At 45.1% G+C, this 23,781-nt stretch overlaps 1 protein-coding gene across 2 annotated transcripts in view; it reads right to left on the bottom strand.

Moving 5' to 3' along the window:
* The window catches only part of LOC120247187 (mitochondrial intermediate peptidase), a 157,401-nt gene that overhangs the window by 23,344 nt on the left and 110,276 nt on the right, over window positions 1–23,781 (bottom strand). For both annotated transcript variants that reach the window (XM_039255006.1, XM_039254997.1), the window contains 2 exons: window positions 6,740–6,861; window positions 3,701–3,774 (listed from right to left, as the gene is read on the bottom strand). In XM_039255006.1, the coding sequence (XP_039110937.1) occupies window positions 3,701–3,774; window positions 6,740–6,861 (196 nt within the window). The remainder of the gene's footprint in view (window positions 1–3,700; window positions 3,775–6,739; window positions 6,862–23,781) is intronic.

Below are 23,781 nucleotides of genomic sequence, written 5' to 3'. Positions count from 1 at the left end.
GTCTGTGAGTTCAAGCCCCGCGTTGGGCTCTGTGCTGACAGCTGGGAGCTTGGAGCTGCTTCAGATCCTGTGTCTCCCTCTCTCTCTGCCCCTCTCCACTTGTGCTCGCTCAAAAATAAATGTAAAAAACAAAATACAATAAGAGCAGATAAGGACATGACAGCAATTTGCAGTGCTCCTTCTCCTGCATCTGGCTTATCACTGGGGTGACACACACGTCCCCTCAGAGGCGGGCTGAGACCGGGGCCCAGGACAAGCACATCAGAAGGAAGTCAGAGCACACCTTCTCTCCCCAGGGAGGGGAAGAGACTTTCTCAAGGAGGTGCAGGGCCAGTAAAGGCGTGTCCCGGTGCAGTAATCGTGGGTTGTCCCACGTGACCTCCTGTCTTCCCTCTGAGGAGGGGAGTGCTGTTCTCACCACTCTGTTGCTTTCACACGGTGTCTGAGTGCTGAGGGGGAGCAAGCACGGACTCCACGAAAGGCTTCCGTGGCCGGGGCTCCCGCAGCGCTGAGCCAGGGTCAGCAGACCTTTCAGCTGGTGAGCAGGGGGGCAAACCGTGGGAGACGAGAGCGCGGGGGGCCTCCTCCAGACCAGGCTCTGGCCACCAGGAGGCTCATCTGTCGGGCCCGCAAAGGTCAAGGGACTCAGAGCTGCTGAGGACTCATTTCGCTTGAGGTGTTTTTATTATTCAAAGATCAAAAGCATGACATGTTTGGTTTCTGGGAGTAGGTATCATTCAAAGAGCATTAAGTACAAGGCAGATGTATTCTGACTCTAAGGAAAGGCCTGACATTCATCTGAAATCTGTATCTTCAAGTAAGGCTGTTGTTAATAAACTTGTCATTTGGTCAAGGGAGGAATATACTTTAAAGGGAGGTGTTCTTGGGGCGCCTGGGGGGCTCAGTCGGTTAAGCGTCGGACTTCGGCTCAGGTCATGATCTCACAGTCTGTGGGTTTGAGCCCCGCGTCGGGCTCTGTGCTGACAGCTCAGAGCCTGGAGCTGCTTCGGATTCTGTGTCTCCCTCCCTCTCTGACCCTCCCCCACTCGCACTCCATCTCTCTCTCAAAATAAAGACATAAAAAAACTGAAAAATAAAATAAAGGGAGGTGTTCTCCTTATCTCTTGCTACTTAACATAACTGTTCACATCTACCTGGTATGTAGTTAAATAACATATTTAATAAACGCCTATAAAAATTACGCTTCCAAACATGAATAATACCTACCAGATCACTTCAGCTTTCATATCACAGCTCTTAGCAATTTCCCCAACCACTGCTCCCAGGGGTGCCCTGGTGTTGGCTACGAGCCGTCCCCTAAGACATTCCGTTCCGGGGTACAGGCTGCTGCGCGCAAGAAAATGAGAAGCCGCCGCGGGTCTGGTCTTAGAAACCCAAGCCGATAAAGCGACAACAGGCATAACTTCTCTGCAGTGTCGCCCATTCATCTCTGACACGTAACAAACCGTGTGAATTAACGAGATCAGACAGAACGACATGAAGAAAAATATTAAAGTTTAAAAGCAGAGCTGTTCTATTGTTGGTGTCAACTGGAATCCGAACACTTTATCGTCTCCGGTTTGAACCGCAGTCTTGTTTTTCTGCCCCAAGTGTGCGAATTCCAGTGTGGGGAATACTGGGTTTCCTAACACAGTGACGTTTCATAGAAGGAGCAGAATGTTTAGAGGTTTGTTACAACATTCTTGGAAGCGGCGTCAAAAACACGCCAGCCAAAAGACAGACACAGAAGAGGATTTACCTTTCTCCCCCTTTGATGGAACTGTAGGTAAGCTGATATTTACGTGCAGGTGGTGTTTAGACCCTGGTCCCAGAAAGGTAAGGCTGAGCACGGCCACCGGGAGAAGAACAGACAGAACAGAAAACCCACAGGCGAAGCCACTGGGCGGCCTACATCCTTGGGGCACAGTGCGGGTTGGGGCAGGACCACAAACTACTGGCTACAAGTACCCGGTTTAACCTCTTGGTTGCTTACTGGTACGAGCCAAGTAATCTGCCTTTTACGTGTGTCTATAAGAGACCCTGACCCCGGTGTGGTGTTTGGCAAACACGAAACAGCACAGACTGCTGAAGGGCGTGGTCTCTGCAGCCAGAAGTCACAGGTCCAAACCCTGACTGCTCTGCTCACTGCCTCTAACGCAGACCAAGGACCTGACCTGTTTCAGCATCTGCAACATGGGAATAATCATCATTCCTACCTCCTAGGGTGGCCAGAAGATGACATCAATCAACCCGCGCAAACCATTTTAAACGGCTGCCTGGATGGGGCCCAGGTCAGGAGGGGCCACAGGCTCAGGTCGGCGTGGCTTCTGCGTCTCAGTAGGACAACCCGAGAGGACAGCGCACTGAAGGAAGACCTGAGGGCTGTTGGGAGGGCTTGTCACCTCTGGTTGGGCGGGGCCACATGACACCGCAGGCTCTTCGCGCACTGGGCGGACTGTGCCCACAAGTGCGGACTGTGCCCACAAGTGCGCCCCCTCCTGGCCAAGCTGACAGAATGCAAGCCTCACAAGGAGAGGATGTTGTCTGCCTCCTTCACTGCCGCGCTGGGCACAGCACACCACCACAGCAGCACCCGGGACAAAGCGAGCACTCAGCAAGCACCCGCTGAACAAACCACTAAAGGGGCGGCCCGGGGCTCCGCGAAGACCGGCACTGGGTGTTAGACGGAGCAGATCGAGGCAAGGAAACGCTTACGGCAGACCCTTTGCCGTCCTATTTCTCCAACGCTGTATGTTACTTGCTAAAAGCAATTTTTGTCAGCTAGCTAGAGATCGGCTGCAAATAAAATCGTCAATACACTGAGACCATCCAATAACGTTCACGTGTTCCTTAAACTATTTGTAAGAACATTTTATGGAAAACCACGATGTCACTTCCATTTGCAAGTAAAATTTCAGTGCAAATACTTAAATGAAAAAACACCTCCCAAATTACATAAGAAAACAAGCACTGCAGTCCTTCAAGGTGAGGATTTAATTAGGTTCTAGTGTCTCAATGGGTAAAAAAAAAAATGCCTCGGAGTTTCTAGCAAAGGCACAGCTAAGCTTTCACAGAAAGCTTAAGAAACACAGGAATAGGAAATAAATGAGTTCCTTCAGCTAAAGAAATACACTGGGACCTATTAAAACCAAGTTTTTTGATAACTTGTGACAAATTTACAAATTTCCATTAGAAAGTAACATTTTCAAAGTTAAAACCTGAAATTTTATCCTGGCATCTAAATAAATCACAGTAACTACAATTAATTTGTTGTGTGGGATGGAATGAAGGAGACGCTCAGCACGAAGCACACAGCCGAAGCGTCATCTCTAGCGGGAGGAAACGTGACCGGCTCGCACCGCAGGCGGCGTGAGAACAGAACTCAGAGAGCTCACATTAGAACCTAACCCATGAACGGGAGGCTGGTGAGGGGTCGGGCGAAATCGATGAGGGGGACGGAGGTACCAAGACAAAGAAGTCACGGAGACGACAAGTACGGCCCGGGGATGTGGACAATCACACTGCAGTAACAGTTTGTGACCCACGGCGGCCAGCGTGGTGTGAGGTACAGACCCGGCCCATCACCACGCTGCGCACCTGAAAGTAATGTAACGTTGTGAGTCATTACAGGTACACACAGCCCATAAAACCTCTAAAGAAGAAGGGTCACAGCGAAAAGTTCCAGTCCTTGTTTGGTTACCTTGCACCATGAGCATGGGCTCCTTGCCCCCGCCGTGTGCCAGCATCTCCCTGCGGTAACGCTCCCCTGCAGCCCTGGTGGGGGGTGGGGGGGAGAGAAGAGGAGACTGTTACAGGCAGTGACACGCGCAGCCCACCCAGCCCCCAGTTAGCGTGTCTTCGTTTCTCAAAATGAAGCCTCGCTGAGGTCAGAGGCAGAAAAAGCTGTTGCCACGAGGCAATTCGGCCATTTTCCTGCTTCTAAAAATCGAATCCCAATTTTTGAATGGCCCAAATAAGTAAAACTAGGTGTGAAATATTCACCGTAAAAAGAGAACCGTTATTTTTAGCTTCTGTTCCACAGCAAGCAGTCTCTCTTCAAAGAAAGGCTCATTTCGTTGATGGATCATATACTGAGTAAAAGATGTCCTGTTTATCCCCATCGTCTTTGGGGTTATCTTAAAGTGAGACTTGGAACTGTTTATGCAGAGATGACACACAGAAAAATAACACGGTGAAATAAAAGTGGAGAAAAAGCTGGCAGGCAGGAGAGGGTCAGTTACGCCGGGGACCTCGGCCCAGGGTATCGGCTAACGGACTCCTGAGTGTTCTGGTGGCAAAGGCAAAGGAATAACCCGCCGCGTCTTCTGATGCTCTGTGTCTGCTGCATTCTGTAGGGAACACTGTCCGTAATGACGCTCGCAGGCAGGTTTTGGAGAATTTTTGTAGATAGGAATTCTCCAACTTAATGGCACCTGGACACAGACTATTTAGAACTACTTTTGTATATTATGGAAAATGCAATTCCTTGAAGGTCAGATGACTCACACACCATGATGATGCAAGTTACATAAATTATGATGTCTTCATTGCACTTTTTCTGGAGCAGCTTTATGTATGGGCAATTCTGTGAACATGGTTTCTCATCATTTTTGACAGTATTACAGTGTCAAATATAGGCTGATTTCAAACACAAAGTGGGTGGCAAGGCAGAGTAGGCCATGAATTAGGAAACACGGACAGAAGACTGGGCCACCCAAGGAGGGGACAGAGTGGTGGAGGCGCCCCCTGCCCGACCTCTGGCCTGGGGGAGGGGCGCATCTCCTTCTGGCCCCTGGCTTTCTGGTGAGGCGTCTGGTCTGGTGATTTTTTTCAGGAGTGGGATCAAAAAGGATCTTTTGACATAGGTTAGAAATTTTCTAGTCCAATGAGTACTTTTACTACCTTACTTTTACAGGTCTATAAAAGTATGGCAAACTACATGTCTAGGCAAGAACACACACATAAACAAGATATAAATGCCAGAAATATATGTATGTAATAGTATGTGGTCTTCTAGTAAAGTGCAGTTCCTTTAAACAAGGCGATATTTTGCCTATTTTATAGAAATCTCCAGCAGAGACTCCTAATTACCCAAACTGATTTATTATCGTCAATTTTGGTTTTAGGTCCTTTGGAAATAATAAAATCTGAAAAGCAGAAAGAATGTCTGCAAGCATGCAAAGGCAAAGGGCGGAAGACAAAATAACATGTGGCTACCAGGCTGTAAAACATTTGAAAATTCTATGACATCAGATTCAAGTTCAAAGGGCTTTGGAAGTGAATGTGAGGGCTGGATGCTAAGAAAATCCCAAACCCACACCAAGCTGTGGGAGAAGCTGGGGTCGTGCAGGAAGCCGGGAGGGAGAAGGGGCTGGGAAGCAGCAGGCCTGTCTTACCATCTCACCCCAGTCCGAGCTGGGAGGCCGCGGACAAACCGCTGGGCCTCTCTGAGCCTCAGTTTCCTCTCACAAGAAGTACGTGCTCTGCCAGGATGACTGTGAATGTAAACTAACGTGCCACGTGGAGAATTTAGAGCACTCTGGAAATCCCAGGCGCCATTAACCTTAAACCACATGAAAGCGGTGAAGGTACCAGTCATCTTTCGGAACTGCCCGAGAGGTATCTGGACACGTGTCTATTTGTGTGGTGAGGAGATAAGATGCTTTCAATGAGTGGGAGACCAGATCGTAATTAGTGGTTTGCTTTCAAGGAAGCTCCTTCTAAGGACTGAGGAGACCAGAGCTCGGCTTCCCCAAGGTTCCTGTGAGGGGCATCACGTGGAGGCCCACGCGGGGCACAATGGGGACAGCCCTGTGCTTCGGTCCCGGGGACGCGGGGCTGCCCACCGCAGACCCCACTGCCCGTCCTGCGCCAGCCCGCCACCTCACCTGGCCTGTCTCCGCCGCGGGGAAGGCGGTGGGTGTCGCACGGCCCTACCTAAACCCCCCTGCCCGGCCGGACTCCCTCACAGAACCGTCACAGACAGAACCGTCACAGGCCCACACGGTGACCAGCGGACCTGAGGCCCGAGAGGCAGCTCACCATCATGTTCCTGAGCCTTCCGCTGAGGCAGCTGCGGGTCCTGCCGTGTGAACCGCCCGCTGCCCGCCCTGTGAGGGAAGTGGTGAGCAGGCTCCTCGAGCGGGCGCCCAGGAGGCAGGCGGTGGGAAGCAACGTAGGACACTAAGTGGCGGTCAGCGGCCCCGTGAAGGGAGCTGTGGAGGGACCGTCAGGGGAGCGGCTCCCCTTCCTCAGAATGCCCCTGTCTTCCACGGGAAGTCGGGTGGGGAGGGGAACTTTCCAGAACAAAGTGGACACTGGCATTGATCATCAACCTATCCCAACAGTGCTGCTCCCAAATGAACGACAGCAGCGAGTCCTCTGTGGGGCAATGAGAGGGAGTCGGGTGTTCCCTGAGCCTGAACCCTCCAAGGCTGTGCTGACAGGAAGGAAGCCTGTCTAAAGCGAGAGGAAGCGCAGGGCCGTGGAGTGTGGACAGGAGAGGCTGGGACGCCGGGGCAGGCCCACAGGGGGTGCTGGGGAACAGAGCAGCCGGGGCCCACTTTGGGGGAGCACGGAGCCCTCACCCAGGGTCCCTGTGAGCGTGTTGGGAGGGCCCAGCAGCGGCTGAGGTTCCCAGCCTGGCTTCAGATGTCGCGGGGTGGGGGTGGGGGGTGCCTGGTGTCAGAGGAGAGGTCTTCCCCCCCCCCCCCCCCCCCCCCCCCCCCCCCGCCGTTACCTGTTAAAAGGGTCTTGTTGAAAACACTCCTTCCAAACCATGGAAGCCACGGCCCTGGACATCAGGTAAGAGTAATACTTGGCACCGTAGCCCACGAGGTGGCTGAAGCGAAGCTGCCAGGCCTGAGGAGACAGAAACACAGCACAGGGAGCCATGGAGTCTCAGGACCAGAGCCCAGTGCGGGTGCACGAGGGAGTCCGCAGATGCCGTCATTTACGTGTAACCCTAGAGGGCCCTGTCACTCGCAGTACTGAGACTCTCCCACTCACACACCGTCACGGACAGAGGTGGGCCTCCTCCCGCCTACAAAGCTTCACAGGTCGAAGCCCTAACCCCAACACCTCCAAATGTGACTCTATCTGGAGACAGAGCCTTTATTTTAAAAGGGGGTTAAACTAAAATGAGGCTAACCCAGGAGGGACTAGAGTCCTTCTAAGAAGGACGGGGCACCAGGGATGGGCTCAGGGCAGAGCCCACGTGAGGACACAGCCAGAAGGCGGTCGTCTGCCAGCCACGGGGAGGAGCCTTAAGGAAGCAGACCGGACCCACCGTATCATGGCTGCCAGGATTCATCTGTGACAGACGTGGAAGGGGGGGCAGCCCGCGCTCAGCAGGTGGAATGAAGACAGCAGAGGGGCTGGGCTTCCACTCCTGGTGGAGCCTGCAGAACGCTGCGTCGTCCACACCAGAGGAGGGAATTAGGGGTCTGGCTCTAGTGTCTCGTTCCTTCTGAGGACAGCCGTGTAGCTACTGTAAGCAAGCCCACTTGAGTTTTCATGGAAGAACGTTCTTCTGCTGGAAAATTCCCTTCCTACCAATACTGTTCTTTCTTGGACCTAGCGAAAACACCTCCATCCTGACTGGCCAGCAGCAGGGAGGGTATCCAAGTGCCAACGCACAGACTTGCCGGAACAAAAGCTAGAATTCTAAACGCTGTCCTCAAAAGACAGATTTATGACTTAAACATCTTTTGCTTTTCTAAAAGAAGCAGGCGATCATCCACAGTCTTCTAATGTATGCTTTAGTTGACATGAACATTTTTTTTGAGGGAAAAAAACAAACAAACTGATGTCCACATATTTTTTAAAGATGTAACCAAAACAGGGGCGCCTGGGTGGCTTAGTCGGTTGAACGTCCGACTTTCGCTTAGGTCATGATCTCACAGTTCGTGGGTTCGGGCCCCGCGTCGGGCTCTGTGCTGCCAGCTCAGAGCCTGGAGCCTGTTTCAGTCTGTGACTCCCTCTCTCTCTGACCCTCCCCTGCTCACGCTGTCTCTTTCTCTCTCCTAGAAATAAATAAAACATTAAAAAAAAAAAAGATGTAACCAAAACACTAAGCTTTATTCATTGTTGACAGAGATGTTATTCTTTCATTCACAATTTAATTTTTTAATGAGATATAATTGCTATATTACATAAATTTTAGGTATACAATGTAATGATCTGCTATATGTATGTATTGTGAAATGACCCCCACAGTAAAGTCTAGAAGCCTGTTTTTTTTTAACTAAGATAATCATCCTCTAACAAATCTTTTGATTCCCTGGAAAATAAAGTGAAAGGTGTAATCCTTACCACAAAACCTATCAACGAGATAAGCAAATTCTACCTGATTAAGAACAAACATTAAAACAGATGGCTCCGTGATTTTCGAACACGGTCTAAGTCTTGCCTATCTACTCCACAGGGGCTTTTTGTGTGGCTTGGGCAGAGGAGCCATTATAAAAGATGTGCCAATGTACCACTGTCAACTATACTTCAACTTTTTAAAAGTACTTCGAAAAAGGAATAACACAAATACATGGAGAACTACAAGACGAAAAAAAAGGAAGGTGCGTTGGAACATTCAAACTAATTTTGAATTGGAGGGTATCTGGCAGAGAGAAGGAATTACCCTCCCGTATCTGCTCTCCCCAGTTTTCAAAATGGCGACACCTGGAAGTGAAGTGAGCACCTTGTGAGTCACGCTCTTAAAGGAAGCACATGGGCCCCTTGCTCCCACGGTGTGTCAGGTCGGGCCGTCTGTGAAGGTGAGGCCCCCATGCCGGGGAGCTGCAAGCCAGGAGCCCAGTGGTTTCGGGCCCCACGTAGCCACCACCAGCACTGGGCGGGTGCACTCACAAGGCTGCTATCTGGGGTCTCGTACAGTAACCAGACCTGCATCCTTCCCAATCTGCCCTGGGCATGGGTGCCAGCACCATGACACCATGAAGGGCAGTTGGGGCTGAGGCCCCAAAGCGCCGTTGTGGCCTTGCCCCAGATGGGAGAATGTGACTGCACACCGTCCAGCCGACAGGCACCCTCAGGGGGACGTGGGGGACAGGGGAAATACAGATAGGCTATCTCCCCGCCCCGTCTCTGAGCAAGTGGTATTGAAATTAAAGGCAAATTGTCAAGAACCATCTATGGGTCAAATTCCATTATGATAGACTTTGAGTGACTCAAGTTTTAGTCACAGGGTTAGGTCTTTCGGGACTCAATCCTAACCCACTGTCTCATTAATAAGTCTCATTAATAAAAAGGGGGTCTGTGTCCATTTTTGTGTTAGGCTGGCATCTTAATGGACCACTGGTAATCTTTCTCCCATAAAGCCACTGGGATGTGATGCCATCTTTTGTAACGGGCAGTTCTAATCTGGCTCTTCCACTATTGATAATATAAACCTTTCTCAAGGTGGAGGCCGCAAGATTGGAAGCACACGACTTAAGGTGGCCTGTCTGAACCTTCTCCCTGGTGATCTGCCGTCGCGAGTCTGGGAGCCTTTGCGATACAGGGCAGAGTCTCATTCCGTTCAGATTCCAGCTGAGTACGGTTTTGTTTTGCCTTGAAGGCAATCCTGCTTCGACAGAGGCATAGGACGCGAGCCAAGACATTTCTAAGTTCGTCCGGGCTATCAGCTTATAACCGAGCCCTCACATAAACAGGGTCGTAACAACCAGACCTTACAGAAGCGTGGAAAGAGACATCAGGATCCGGTCTGTGTCTGCCCCGGTGTGTGCCCAAGAGCGACACGCCTACCAGGATATAGATATTCTGGCACAATGCACGCCTCGTCGTGTCTTGTCCTTTAATTACAGGTTTGAGTTTGGTGCTGCACCCCTTTCATACCTCAAGACACGCTAGATAAATCACACCCACCTGCCACCTCTCATCGGTGGCTCGCGAGTTTATGGCAGACTAAGCCCTACAGTTCCACCGCCGTTAGACCACAAATAGCTGAATTCCTGCTAATTCAACCTAACATGAAGTCCTTTTTTTTTTTTAAATATTTTATTTATTTTTGAGAGAGAGAGACAGCATGAGCAGGGGAGGGTCAGAGAGAGAGGTAGACACAGAATCTGAAACAGGCTCCAGGCTCTGAGCTGGTTGTCAGCACAGAGCCCGACGCGGGGCTCGAACCCACAAACCGTGAGAGCTGAGCTGAAGTCGGATGCCCAACCGACTGAGCCACCCAGGCGCCCCCCGCATGAAGTCCTTATTGTAATTTCACTCATTCATCAAGAAAAGGAAAAGGCAGCATTTCATTTTAAGCTCGGGAATTTTAGGACACTACTCTTCCTCTGAAGTTGAATTTTCGTGTCCTAAGGGATGCGGTCAGATGGACAGAAGTGTTTGCCCTTCCTTTGAAGTGTAACGTGCGGATCTGGTCTTAAAGACGAAGGACACAAACCCCTCTGCAGTCTCTCTTTTATTCTGCCAGGCGGTGTAGACAATCTAACCCTGCCCCGCCCCATGCACGGCTGGTACAGACCCCCTGGTTAGACACGCCCGGTGACCCCACATGAAAGACAAGAACGTGGAGCGGGTGAAGAGTGCTCTGGGAACTCAGGAAACTGCCCCTTGCTTTCGAACTCAGGGAAGCAGCGGCCCTGGGAGGATTCTTATTCACTGTAGCCCCTTCCTAACCGTGCAGCTTTCATCCATCCGAGTCAGAGCCGGGAGATGGGAAGGGAAGGCCAGGAACGAAACCACAAAGCATCTGGTTACTTACTATCTATTTCAGGTTCGAAACCACAAGAGGGGCTGGTGCAGAGTAAGCACTCATTAACTACATGTTAAATGTTCAACGATTGAACTAATCATGTCTTTAAAAAAAAATTTAATGTTTATTTTTGAGGGGGGAGGGGCAGAGAGAGAGAGGGAGACACAGAATCTGAAACAGGCTCCAGGCTCTGAGCTGTCAGCACAGAGTCCGACGCGGGGCTCAAACCCACTAACTGAGAGATCATGACCTGAGCCGAAGTCGGGTGCTTAACCGACTGAGCCACCCAGGTGCCCCTCATTTTTCTTAATTATACTCTCAAATAGCACACCCATTCCTCATTTCTAGCTATGTGTGTATAACTGCATTTAGCTACAATTTATTTTGAAACAATCTTACCAGTGACGTTAGAAACTGCACAAGCACAGGAGTGATACCCTTTGCCTCTCTGACCTGTGCCATGCAAACTGAAACTTCCTTAAGAGTAAATAGCACGATGCTGGGTCTGTGTCTGGACTCAGCCGGGTGTGGACAACAAAAGGAACTCAGCAGCTGTCTGCTGGCTAGACGGATGAATGGATGGACAGACAGATGGACAGATCCTCCAGGCTTCTTTTAGGATGGTGTTCAGTGTTATTGAAAAATTAGCCTTTGACTGCAATGAGGAGGCCAGGAATCATATTTATATCACAAACGAGACGATACTACAGAGCTAAAAGCAAATTCTGGATCTCATGCTGACTAGTAATAATAGTTTTTTTTTTTTAGCTACATTTTTTTTTTACTACATTATTTGATAAGTGATAGAAGATTTCTGAGGCTAATTCTGACACCTGATCTCCAGGTCTGGACTATGTACAGGATCCGTGTAGTGCTTTCTAGGGTGTGATTTCAATCCCCTTCAAGCTTCACAGACGCTAAGCAACGGGCCTAGCAATACGGTGGAAGCTCAGAAAGGTCTTCTGTTCAACACACACCTGCTGAAATGAGAACTAAAAGACAGCGAGATAGAAAGAAGCAAATTCCTGACGCAGTCTTCACAGGCAGACCATTCTGACTTTTCACATTATGCACAATATTGCTGGTTAGTGGAGAGGCTCTTGGGAGCATCCCAAAGTGTTTACTTAACCACAGTGGCAAGCAGGAGGAGGAATTTTTCCATCTGCCTTCTCATGTTTATACTCTCTCTCTCTTAACGTAGTGTGCGTACACATTTTCCGTGAATCAATACAGACTATTTATTTCTAATCTGATAAAAAAAATCTCCATGGACACTTTACCAAAACCAGTTACCAAACAAACCAAAATTCTCCATTTAGAATATAAAGTGATTTTAATTTTTTTTAATGTTTATTTATTTTTAAGAGAGAGAGACCAAGTGTGAGGGGGGAAGGAGCAGAGAAAGAGAGAGGGAGACACAGAATCCAAAGTAGGCTGCAGGCTCTGAGCTGTCAGTACAGAGCCGGATGCAGGGCTTGAACTCACCAACTGCGAGATCATGACCTAAGCCGAAGTCGGACCTTTGACTGAGCCACCCAGGCGCCCCAATATAAAGTGATTTTAAATGAAACGCTGCTATTGTGCTCTTCCTCTTAAGGCAGAGTCACGCCCTTTCCCTAATATGCCTGAGCAAGGCTGCGCTCCGTGGCCCAGACTACATTTCCCAGGCTTCCTTGAGGCTCAGGGTGGCTACACCAGATTCCAGCAAGCGCAGGCAAGTGGAGAGGTAATGTGTGCGGCCCGCGGCCTTCGAAACAAAGCTGTGCACCCTCCTCCTCCTCTGCCCCCCTCTCTGCCAGCCTTGGAAAGTGAGAACCAGCATGTCGGACTCTGATGGAAGCCACGTGTTGAGGGGCCACAGCCCAACTGCCCTACCTGTCCATTCTTGCCTTGTCAGGGAGGAGGAAGTGAACTTTTTTTAAGTTCTTATTTAAGTCAGTGTGTTTTGTATTTCCAACTGATGGCCATACTGGTCACACCCACAGAGACAGAATTCACAGCCAGATGCCTTTCTAAATTCAAAGCACATGCTCTCTGCTATTCTGTATCGCACATCCTAAAGGACCAAATTATGGGACCTACTTGCTTTCCACGGATGGAAAACTATAATCACCCTGATCTGAAATTCTGGACCCGGAACACATACTCCTATGCAGGATTTGTGTGTTTATATTGGACACCTATGACTTAGAACTTAATTTCTATCATATTAGCTGAAACACATTGAAACAAACCACATAGCCACTTTTATAGCTGAAAAGGAAACACATTGAAACAAACCACATAGCCACTTTTATACCACCACTTATACAAGTGATAGTAAGAGTAAGTGTTCGAGTAAGTTAAAATGTTAACACTGCTGGACTTGGGGAGGCCTCTGGGACCTGTGAGTGGCTTACAGCTGACTTATGTATGTTAATACTAAGGAGAAAGTTGTGTTATATATATTAATACTAAACCTAAGTATAATAATGATTCAGTGAAAACGTTAACACCGCTCTCCAATATGTAAAAATATTTATCCATGTTACAGAAGTCCTCCTCTGTATTACCATTCAAACCTGAACAATTTCCCAAAGTGCCATTATGAGAATTTTCTGACCCCCAGACATACTCCTGTGCCATCTGTATGTGTTTACGACACAAATCCTAATGACAACTATGCTCATGGTAGAATTACGGCCTATTTTAAGGAGACCAAGACTCAGTGTCAGAAGAAGAAAATCAGTCCTGACACAGCGACCTAAGCTCTCAGGCAGTGAAGAGTGACATCAGGGAAACCCTTACTGATGCACCAAATATCAACTAGGAGTATGTCTCCTCCATACGCCAACTTCAGCGATCAGTTTTATTTATATATGGACACTGGGGGGTAAAAGCTTCCACAAACAAAACAGCATCCCTGGAAATACGGGATTGCGCCACCAAAGTTAGTCTATTAGCAGATCAAAGCTATAAGGTTCAAACGTTTAAGCTGTTAACGTGTTCGTTAGATGTAACATGGGTAGGTGATGTTAATCTAAGTAAATAAGATAATAAATGGAAAAAAAAAAAACACGCACGGAACGGGAACCAAAACAGGTTAGCTTTCTTCTTCCCAATGGAAGTTCCCTAATACTGCTCTTCCCCTCGCCTGCACCATCGCAAGAGGAAAAGTAGGCTCCTCTCCACTCTAAAGGAACTCAGGGTCAAGTAATGAGGACTGCCGTGAAATACGAGGGCTTCTCTGACCAGGAGGACATGAAGGACCCCTGGAGGAACAAGACACAATCAGGCAGCCCTGGCGTTAACACTTTTCACCAAAAGAAGCGGGATATTAAAAAAAAAAAAAACTGAAAACCAAAAACCAAAAACCTAAAAACCTAGAAAACGATTAACAAAATGTAAACAGTAATTTCATACCCATCAATAATTACTCTAAATGCAAATGGACTGAATTCTCCAATTAAAAGACAAAGAAGGGTGCCTGGGGGGCTCAGGTGGTTAAGCATCTGACTTCAGCTCAGGTCATCATCTCACGGTTTGTGGGTTTGAGCCTGGCATTGGGCTCTCTGCGGTCAGTACAGAGCCCGCTTCAGATCCTCTATCCCTCCCCCCACCCCTCCCTGCTTGCACTTTCTTGGTCTCTCTCAAAATAAATAAGTAAACTTTTTAAAAATCAAAAAATAAAAGACGCGGAGTGGCTGGCTGGATTTTTTTCTCACTTCAGCTTTAAGAACACACACAGGCCTAACGTGAAGGGATAGAAAAGATATTCCACATAAACGGGAAGCAAAAGGGAACAAGAATAGCTATACCTACATCAGAAAAAATAAACGTCAAGACAAAACAGTAACAGAGATAAAGGTGATTATTTAATGTTAACAGAGTCCATTCATCAAGGAGACAGAACAGTTATCAATACACACGCACCCCACATTGGAGCACCTAAACACATTAAGTAAATACTAACCATTTGGAAACCTAAAGCAGAGAACCATACAATAATAGGGAACTTCAATACCTGACTTTCAGTAATGGACAGATCACCCAGACAGAAAATCCAGAGAGAAACTGAGACTTGGAACTGTACCTTAGATCAAATGGTCCTAACAGACATATATATACAGAATATTCCAGGGGTGCTTGGGTGGCTCAGTCACTTAAATGTCTGACTTTTGATTTCAGCTCAGGTCATGATCTCACGGTCATGAGTTCAAGCCCCATATCCCTATTTGGGATTCTCTCTTTGGCTCCCTCTCCCTCTCCCCTTCCCCTGCTCACAGTATCTCTGTCTCTCTGAAAATAAACTTAAAAACAATTTTAGAACATTCCGTCCAACAACAGCAGAATACATACTCTTCTCAAGCACACACAGAACATTCTATAGCATAGATCATATGATAGGTCACAAAACAACTTGTACCAAATTTAAGAAGACTGAAATCATACCAGGTATCTTTATTGACCAAGATGGCATGAAACTAGATGTTAATAACAAGAAGAAAGCTTGAAAATTCAGGAATATGTGGAAATTAAACAACATGCTTCTGAGCAACTAATGAGTCAAAGAAGAAAGCTAAAGGAAAAATCAAAAACTATCTTGAAACAAAAAAACTAAAAGTGTAGCAAATTTAAATCTATGGGATGTTGCAAAGGCAGATTTAAGATAGAAGAGCTCGGGGGAAAGAAAAACAACTGAATTTATATCTTAAAGAACTGCAAACAGAGGAACCAACTAAGCCCACAGTTAGCAGAATGAAGGAAATAACAAAGATCAGAGTGTAACTAGATGAAATAGTGACTAAAAAGGCAACAGAAAATATCAGTGAAACTAAGAGCTGTTTTTTTAAATAAACAAAATAGATGAACCATTATCCAAATGTACCAAGAAAAAAGTGCAAAGAGAAAAATAAGTAATATTAGAAATGAAAGAAGACATTAAAACTGATACCACAGAAATGTAAAGGATCATAAGGGACTATGAATAATTATACATTGACAAATGGGGTAATCTAGAAGAAATGGATGCATTCCTAGAAATGGACAACCTACCAAGCCTGAATCAAGAAGAAACAGGAAATCTGCACAAACCAATTACTAGTAAGGAGATTGAATCAGGAATTAAAAACCTCCTAAGAAACAAAAATCCAATACCTGACCCAACCCTAAACCTAACCCTCACCCATTCCACCAAATGTTTAAGAAGAACTAATACCAATCGTTCTCAAATTCTTCGAAAACAAGAAAAAGAAGGAACTTTCCCAAACTCATTTTGGGAGCTTACCATTACCATGATACTAAAGCCAGACAAGGGCACTACAAGAAAAGCAGATCAGACTCAATGATGAAACACTGAAACTTTCCTCTAAGATAAGGAAGTAGACAAAAATGCCCCATCTCACCACTTTTACCCATGTAGTAATGGAAGTCTACAGAGCAATTTGTCAAGAAAAAGAAATAAAAAGCAACAAATCAGAAAGGAAGTAGTAAAACTATCTCTATTGGTGACAAGATAATACACACAGAAAACCCTAAAAATTACACACACACCCAAAATCCTGTTAGGCTAACAAACAATTTCAGTAAGGTGCAGGATATAAAATCAATATATAAAAATCATTTGCATACCAGCAATGGACTCTCAGAAAGAGAAATTAAGAAAACAATCCTATTTATAATTACCTCAAACAGAATAAAATACTTAAGAATAAATTTAACCAAGGGAGTAAAAGATCTGTGCACTGAAAACTACTGAAGAAGACGCATATGGGAAGATATTTCATGTTCATGGCTTGGAAGAATTACTATTACTAAAGGGACCAAACTACTCAAAGTCATCGATAGATCCAATGCAGCTATCAAAATTCGAATAGCATTTTCCAAAGAATTAGTAAAAAAAAGTCCTAAAATGTGTATGAAACCACAAAAGACCTCAAAGAGCCAAAGCAATCTTGAGAAAGAAGACAAAAGCTGGAGATAACATGCTTCCTAATTTCAAAATGTATTACAAAACTACAGTAATCAAAATAGTATGGTATTGGCATAAAAGCACACAGATCAATGGAACAGAATAGAGAGCCCAGAAATAAAACCAGACATCTATGGTCAATTAATTCACCACAGATGAGCCAAGAATACTCAATGGCGAAAGGACAGTCTCTTAAACAAATAGTGGTAGGAAATGCGGACAGTCACATGCAAAAGAATGAAACTGGAGGCCTATCTTACACTAAATCAACTCAAAATCAATTACAGACTAGAATGTAAGACCTGAAGCTATAAAAGTTCTAGAAGAAAATATAGGCAGTAGGGGCACGTGGGTGGCTTAGTTGGTTAAGCGTCTGACTTTCGCTTCGGTCATGATCTCACGGTTCGTGGGTTGGAGCCCCGCGTCGGGCTGTGTGCTAACTGCCACCTCAGAGCCTGGAGCCTGTTTCAGTCTGCGACCCTCTCTCTCTGACCCTCCCCTGCTCACGCTGTCTCTCTCTCTTCTAGAAATAAATAAAAAAAAAACAAAAAACAAAAAAATATAGGCAGTAAACTCCTTGACACTGGTCTTATCAATGGTATTTTGGATTTCACACCAGAAACAAAGGCAAAAATGCAAAAATAAGCAAGTGGGACGCATAAAACTAAAGAGTTTCTGCACAGCAAAGGAAACCAACTACAAAATCAAAAGACATCCTACGGAATGGGAGAAAACACTCGCAAACCACGTATGCAATAAAAGGTTAATCTTCAAAATATACAAATAACGCCTACAACTCAATAACAACGACGACAAACCCTGCAAAGCTTTAAATGGATGAAGGACCCGCAAAGACATCTTCCCAAAGATGATACACAAATGGCCAGCAGGTACATGGAAAGCTGCTCAATATCACCCGTCATGAAGGAAATCCAACTCAAAACTACAATGAGCTATCACCTGTTAGAACGGCTCTCACCCAGAGACGAGCCCTGGTGGGAAGTTGGGAGAAAAGAGGTCCTTGGTGCACAGTTGATGGGAACATAAATTGATGTAGCCACTGTGGAAAATAGTATCGAGGTTCCTCCAGCACTTAGAACTAGAATCACCTTACGACCCGGCAACCCTGCTTCTTGGGTTTATCCAAAGGAAATGCAGCCACCGTCCTGCACGTATCTGCACTCCCATGTTGACGGCAGCATGATTCACGAGAGCCTAGGTATGGAAATGACCGAAGTGCCCATCAATGGATCAACAGATAAAGAAAATGTGGTATGTCTATGAAATATTCAGCCTTAAACATCAGGAAATATTTGCGACAACGTGAACAAACCCAGAGGGCACTGTGCTGAGTGAAACAAGCCAGAGAAAGACACACAGCACAGTGTGACTTATATGTGGAATCTCAATAAAATAAAATAAAAGTCAAACTCATAGAAACACAGAACAGAACAGTGGTTACTCAGGGCAGCAGAGATACAGGGTGGGAAAAGTCAGGATGGATATTGGTAAAAGCGTACAAACTTTTATTATAGAATTGATAAGATCTGAGGATCGAGTGCATACTACGATGACTATAGTCAGACCGTATCCTATAATTGAAATTTGCTAAGAGTAGAACTTACATGTTCCTACTAAAAAAGAGAGAGAGAGAGAGAGAGAGAGAGAGAGAGAGAGAGAGAAAGGTAAGTATGTGAGGTGATGAATGTGTTAATTAACTCAGTGGAAAGGGATCCTCTCACAATGCATATCATGTTACCCTGTTGTTTTATTTTAAATGTCTTACGGCTCTGCTAATCACACCTCAATAAAGAGAGAAGGAAAGAGCATACATGTGTTGTGAAGAAAAGAAGAAGGGAAGTGCTTCTCTCTTCATAAGGGTTCACTGCAGTTCAAGAAAAGAAGCCGGTGTCCGGGTCCAGCAAGACTAAAGCCACAGACGCAAACATGGAGAACACGAGTGCCCCTTGGTCTACACTGGGATTTTCCGCTCGTGCATGAAAAAGTGACGCACAACGGACAGCAGCTTTTCCGTGTGGAAGAAGATCCAAGTGCTGTGTGGGCTGGAGGGGAGAAGGTAAGGAGAAGGTCTGGGGCCGGCCTTCTGGATGGCTCTGTCAGCCACTAATATAGTCCTTTGCAAGCAAGGAGAATACCACGTACCTCTCTGCACCTTGTGCCTAGTGCAGTGTCCTCAAAAAACATTCACAGAAAGGTGATAAAAAGGGTGGGAAAGCTAGAGTCGGACTCCAGTAATTTAGACACAACTATCATCAGTCAGTCCAAATTCTATTTTCCATAATTAACGAGTTTCAATAAACACTAAAGTCATAACGATGTCAACAAATAGGTAAAAAATAACTAATTTACTGACTACACAGACACGTCTGAATTTCTGGAGTGTTAAAACAAAAATAAAATAAGATTGCCACTAAAAGAAAAGACTGTCACTTTTATTAACTTCTCATAGGACTGAACCGATGGATACAGTCACCACCGAAGAATTCAGGCCCCTTCCGCAGATAATGCGCCACAAGACCTATTACTTCATCCCTGAAATTTGTGAAATCTACTGTCTGCGCAGTAGCTCCTTCATTTCACTGGCGCCTCCCTATTAGCCCTCAGCTAATAAATTCAAGTGATATTTCCTCAGCTTCCTTGATGTGAGCAGCTGCGGTTTTCCAAACGTATAGACCCCGACTCATCACATGAGAAAGGGCATCCCACAAACTTTATGTTGCCTACGATGTGCATGGCTAGACATGGTCAACGAGGAAAGGTGTCTTTCTAAGGGCTTTGCTCCTTCACCAACAGGAATACATGGTGGCCACCTCCCCTGCGCCCCCCAGCCCCGTGCAATCGCATGAAGGCGCTCCAGAAGCTCATGAGGTGGCGGCATGTCCTGAAGGTAGCCCAGGGCCCGTGATAGATTTCTTGTAGATCATGTTACTACCTGTGTCTTGTGCAGAATAACAACAGAAATAAAATACAAGGCTGATCCACTGAAATTACGAGGGGTGCCTGCTTTCTCTCAACATGTCATTGATCCTCTCTGATGATCTCGTCAGAAGAATTTCCAAAATTCCTGGTCTAACAGCTTTTAGCAATTTCTTACAGAAATGAAACTGCCAGAGTTCTGGTTGAAACATATGGGAAAACTTGGGTAATGACAAACATTACCTATTACTGTAGTTCAAAAAAAGGGTTAGCTAAGAAGAATCAACTAATTGTTAGTTAGAATTTGGAGTCACTGTAGAAAAGCAGCACCTAAGTACTATTATTATAACTTCGTATAAAATAGAATGAGCTAGCATTATCTTATAATATATCCTATATAATCATACCCTTATAATAATAGGAGTTATATACTGACTCTCCTCTTCTCACATCTCCCAAGGTTGAAAGTTCAAGGTGTAATCTTCAAAAGGGTTGGCCCTAAGTGATGGCTTGTTTAAGGTTGACATGAACTAATGGCCTTCTATTTCCTTCTAAGTCTACACGTTACGAAGTTCAGCCTTACTCCATAAAACAACAGCCAGAACAGGCGTTTGAGTCGTCTCCTCCTTTCCTAGAGGACTAGAACCCATCAGGTGGGAACTTCACACCCCTTCCCTGTTCCAAGCCTGCCTGATGTCAGTACTCTTCTCTTAAAAATTCAGGTAAAATTGACACACCATGAAATTCATCCTTTTGAAACGTACAATTCAGTGATCTTTAGCATTTTCAAGGCTGTGCAACCATCACCACTAATTCTGGAATACACTCGTCACCCCCGAGAGAAACCCCTCACCCATTAGCAGCCATTCTGCATTCCCTCCTCCCCACCAGCCCCTGATGACCACCATCTACTCTCTTTTCAAGATTTTATTTCTCATAAAATCTCTACCCCCAACAGGAGCTCGAACTCACAACCCAGAGATCAAAAGCTGCATGTTCCACTGACTGAGCCAGCCACGAGCCCACCAATCTACTTTCTGTACCTGCGGATTCGGCCATTCCGGGCATGTCACATACATGGGATCACACAGTAGATGGTGCTTGTGCTTGGCTTCGTCACGTAGCATAATGTTTTTAAGAGTTATTCATGTTGGGGGCTCCTGGGTGGCTGTCGGCTGAGTGTCCGACTGGTGATTTCAGCTCAGGTCACGAGACTGAGCCCCACGTCAGGTTCTGGGGGTTCTCTCCCCGTCTCTCTGCCCCTCACCTGTGTGTGCTCTCTCTTTCAAAATAAGTAAATAAACTTAAAAAAAAAGTTAATCGTGTGGTAGCACACGTCAGTGTTTAATTCCTTTCTATGGTCAAATAATATTTCACGGTGGCTTATCCATTCATCCAGAAGTCAACTAAAGGACATCTAGGTTGTTTCCACTTTGGGCTATTATGAATAATGCTACTGTTAACACCTGCATACAACTTTCGGTGTGGACGTGTTTATAGCTAAGAGTGGCATTGCTCAGTTACGTGGTAACTCTCTCTGTTTAAGTCTTCTGGGAACAGCCGAACTGTTTTCCAAGGTGTCGTACCATTTTAAATTCCCACCAGAAGTGTGCAAGGATCTGATGTCTCTACATCCTTGATAATACTTACCGTTGCCTATCTCTTATAGCCATCGCAGTGTGAGTAAAGAAGAGTATCTACCTGTGGTTTTGATTTGCATTTCCCTAAGAACCAATGACGTTGAGCATTTGTTATCTCTTGTCTTTTTGTTGATAGCCACTCAGACGGGTGTGAGGTAATATCTCATTGTGGTTTTGATTTGCATTCCCCTGATAACTATTGATACCAAACAACTTCTCATGCACCTGTGGGCCATGTGTAGGTCTTCTTTGATAAAAGGCCTATTCAGATCCTCTGCTCATCTTTTAATAAGATTATCCTTCTACTGAGTTACTGGAATTCTTTATATATTTTGGATATTAACCTCTTATCAGATACATGATTTACAAATATTTTCTCCCATTCTGTAGGTTACCTTTTCATTTTGTTGATGGTCTCTTTGCTGTGCAGAAGCTTTTTTGATTAATGTAGCCTCACTTACTACTTTCTGCTTTTGTTTGTGCTTTTGGTGTCAAAGAAAAAAAACTGTTGCTAAGACCAATGTCAAGCTTTATCCTGTTTTCTTCTAGGAGTCTGTTGATTTCAGTTCTGATGTTTAAGTCTTTAATCCATTTCAGGTTAATTTCTGCGAGTGCTGTAAGAGGAGACTCCAATTCAATTCTTCCGCATGTGGTTATCCATCTTTTCCAGCATCACTTATTCTTTCCTCACTATTATTGGTTCCCTTGTCAAATATTAGTTGACCATATATGTGAAGGTTTATTTCTGGGATCGATTCTGTTCCATTGGTCTATGTGTTTGTAGTTATGCCTGTACCATACTGTTTTGATTACTATAACTTTTTTTTTCTTTTTTTGTGAGAGAAACAAAAAGAGTGATTATGAGCAGAGGAGAGGCAGAGGAAGAGAATCTTAAGCATGGTCCATGCTCAGAGGAGCCTGATGCAGGGCTCGATCTCATAACCATGAGCCAAAATCAAGAGCTGGACACTCAACAAACTGAGCCACCCAGGTGCCATGATTATGACAGCTTTGTAGTATAGTATGAAATCAAGACATGTGATGCCTCCGGCTTTGTTCTCAAGAAGAACTTTGACTATTTGGGCCACCGGAATTTTCATAGGAATTGCGTTAAATTTGTTCATGGTCTTGGGTATCACAGACATTTTACTGATACTAATTCTTCTAATCCATTAACGTGGGGTATCTTTTCCACTTATTTGTGCCTTCTGCAATTCTTTTCATCAAGGTTTTGTGGTTTTCAGTGTATAGATCTTTCACCTCCATGGTTAAATTTATTGCTAGGTATTTTATTCTTTTTGATGCAATTAGAAATGGGATTATTCATTTCTTTTAGCTTATAGAAGTAAATATTACTATTAGTATGTAGAAATGTAATAGATTTTTGTATATTGATTTTATAGCCTACAACTTTACTGAATTCACTGATTAGTCTAACTTTTTGTAGTCTAAAGACTGGCTAGGACTTCCAGTATGTTGAATAAAAGTGGTAAGAGTGAGGTGTCTTACCTTGCTCCTGAGCTTAGAGAAAAAGCTTTCAGGTTTTCATCAAGTATGACACTAGCTGTGGGTTTGTCATATATGGCTTTTATTATGTTGAGCTACATTCCCTCTATATTCAATTTATCGAGACTCCTTAGCATCAAAGGAGGTTCAATTCTGTGAAATGTCTTTTCTGCATTTGTTGAAATAATCGTATGATTTTTATCCTTCCTCTTGTTAATATGATTTGTTACCTTAATTGATTTGGGGATGTCAAACCATGTTTCATCCCTGGAATAGATCCCATTTGATTATGGTGTTGATCCTTTTAATGTAGTGTTAAATTCAGTTTGCTGAATTATTAATATTATTATTATTTTACTGAGGACTTTTACATCTATGTTCATCAGGGATACTGGTGGGTAATTTTCTTTCCTTGTAGGGTCCTTATCTGGCTTTGGTGTCAGGGTAATGCTGGCTTTAAAGAGTTCAGAAAGGGTTTAGAAGTGTTCCCTCCTCTTCTGTTTTTCTGAAGAGTGATTCTTTATGTTTAATCGAATATACAATACTATATTAGTCTCAGGTTTACAATATAATAATTCAATTATACAAACCTCACCAAGATACATATAGTTATCATCTATCAACATAAAAAATTAATAGATTTTTGCCTATATGCCCTGTGATGTGCAAAAGCTTTCTAATTTGATGTTGTCTCAATTGTTTATTCTTGCATTTGTTTCCCTTGCTTGAGGAAACAAATCCAGAAAAATATTACTACGGCTGAATTCCAAGAGATTCACGTGTATGTTTTCCTTTAGGAGTTTTAGGTCTTATGTTTAGGCCTTCAATCCATTTTCAGTTTATTTTTATGGATAAGAAAAGTGGCCCAGGGGTGCCTGGGTGGCTCAGGGTGAAACAGCCGACTCTTGATTTTAGCTCAGGTCATGATCTTACGCTTCATGAGACCGAGCCCCATGTCAGGTTCTGCACTGACAGCACGGAGCCTACTTGGGATTCTCTCTCTCCCTCTGTCTCTGCTCCCTTCCCCC

The sequence above is a fragment of the Hyaena hyaena genome, unplaced genomic scaffold (assembly GCF_003009895.1).
Source record: "Hyaena hyaena isolate Hyena2069 unplaced genomic scaffold, ASM300989v1 scaffold_11, whole genome shotgun sequence".
Taxonomy (NCBI): Eukaryota; Metazoa; Chordata; class Mammalia; order Carnivora; family Hyaenidae; genus Hyaena; species Hyaena hyaena.
This window is presented reverse-complemented; position numbering and strand designations above follow the sequence as displayed.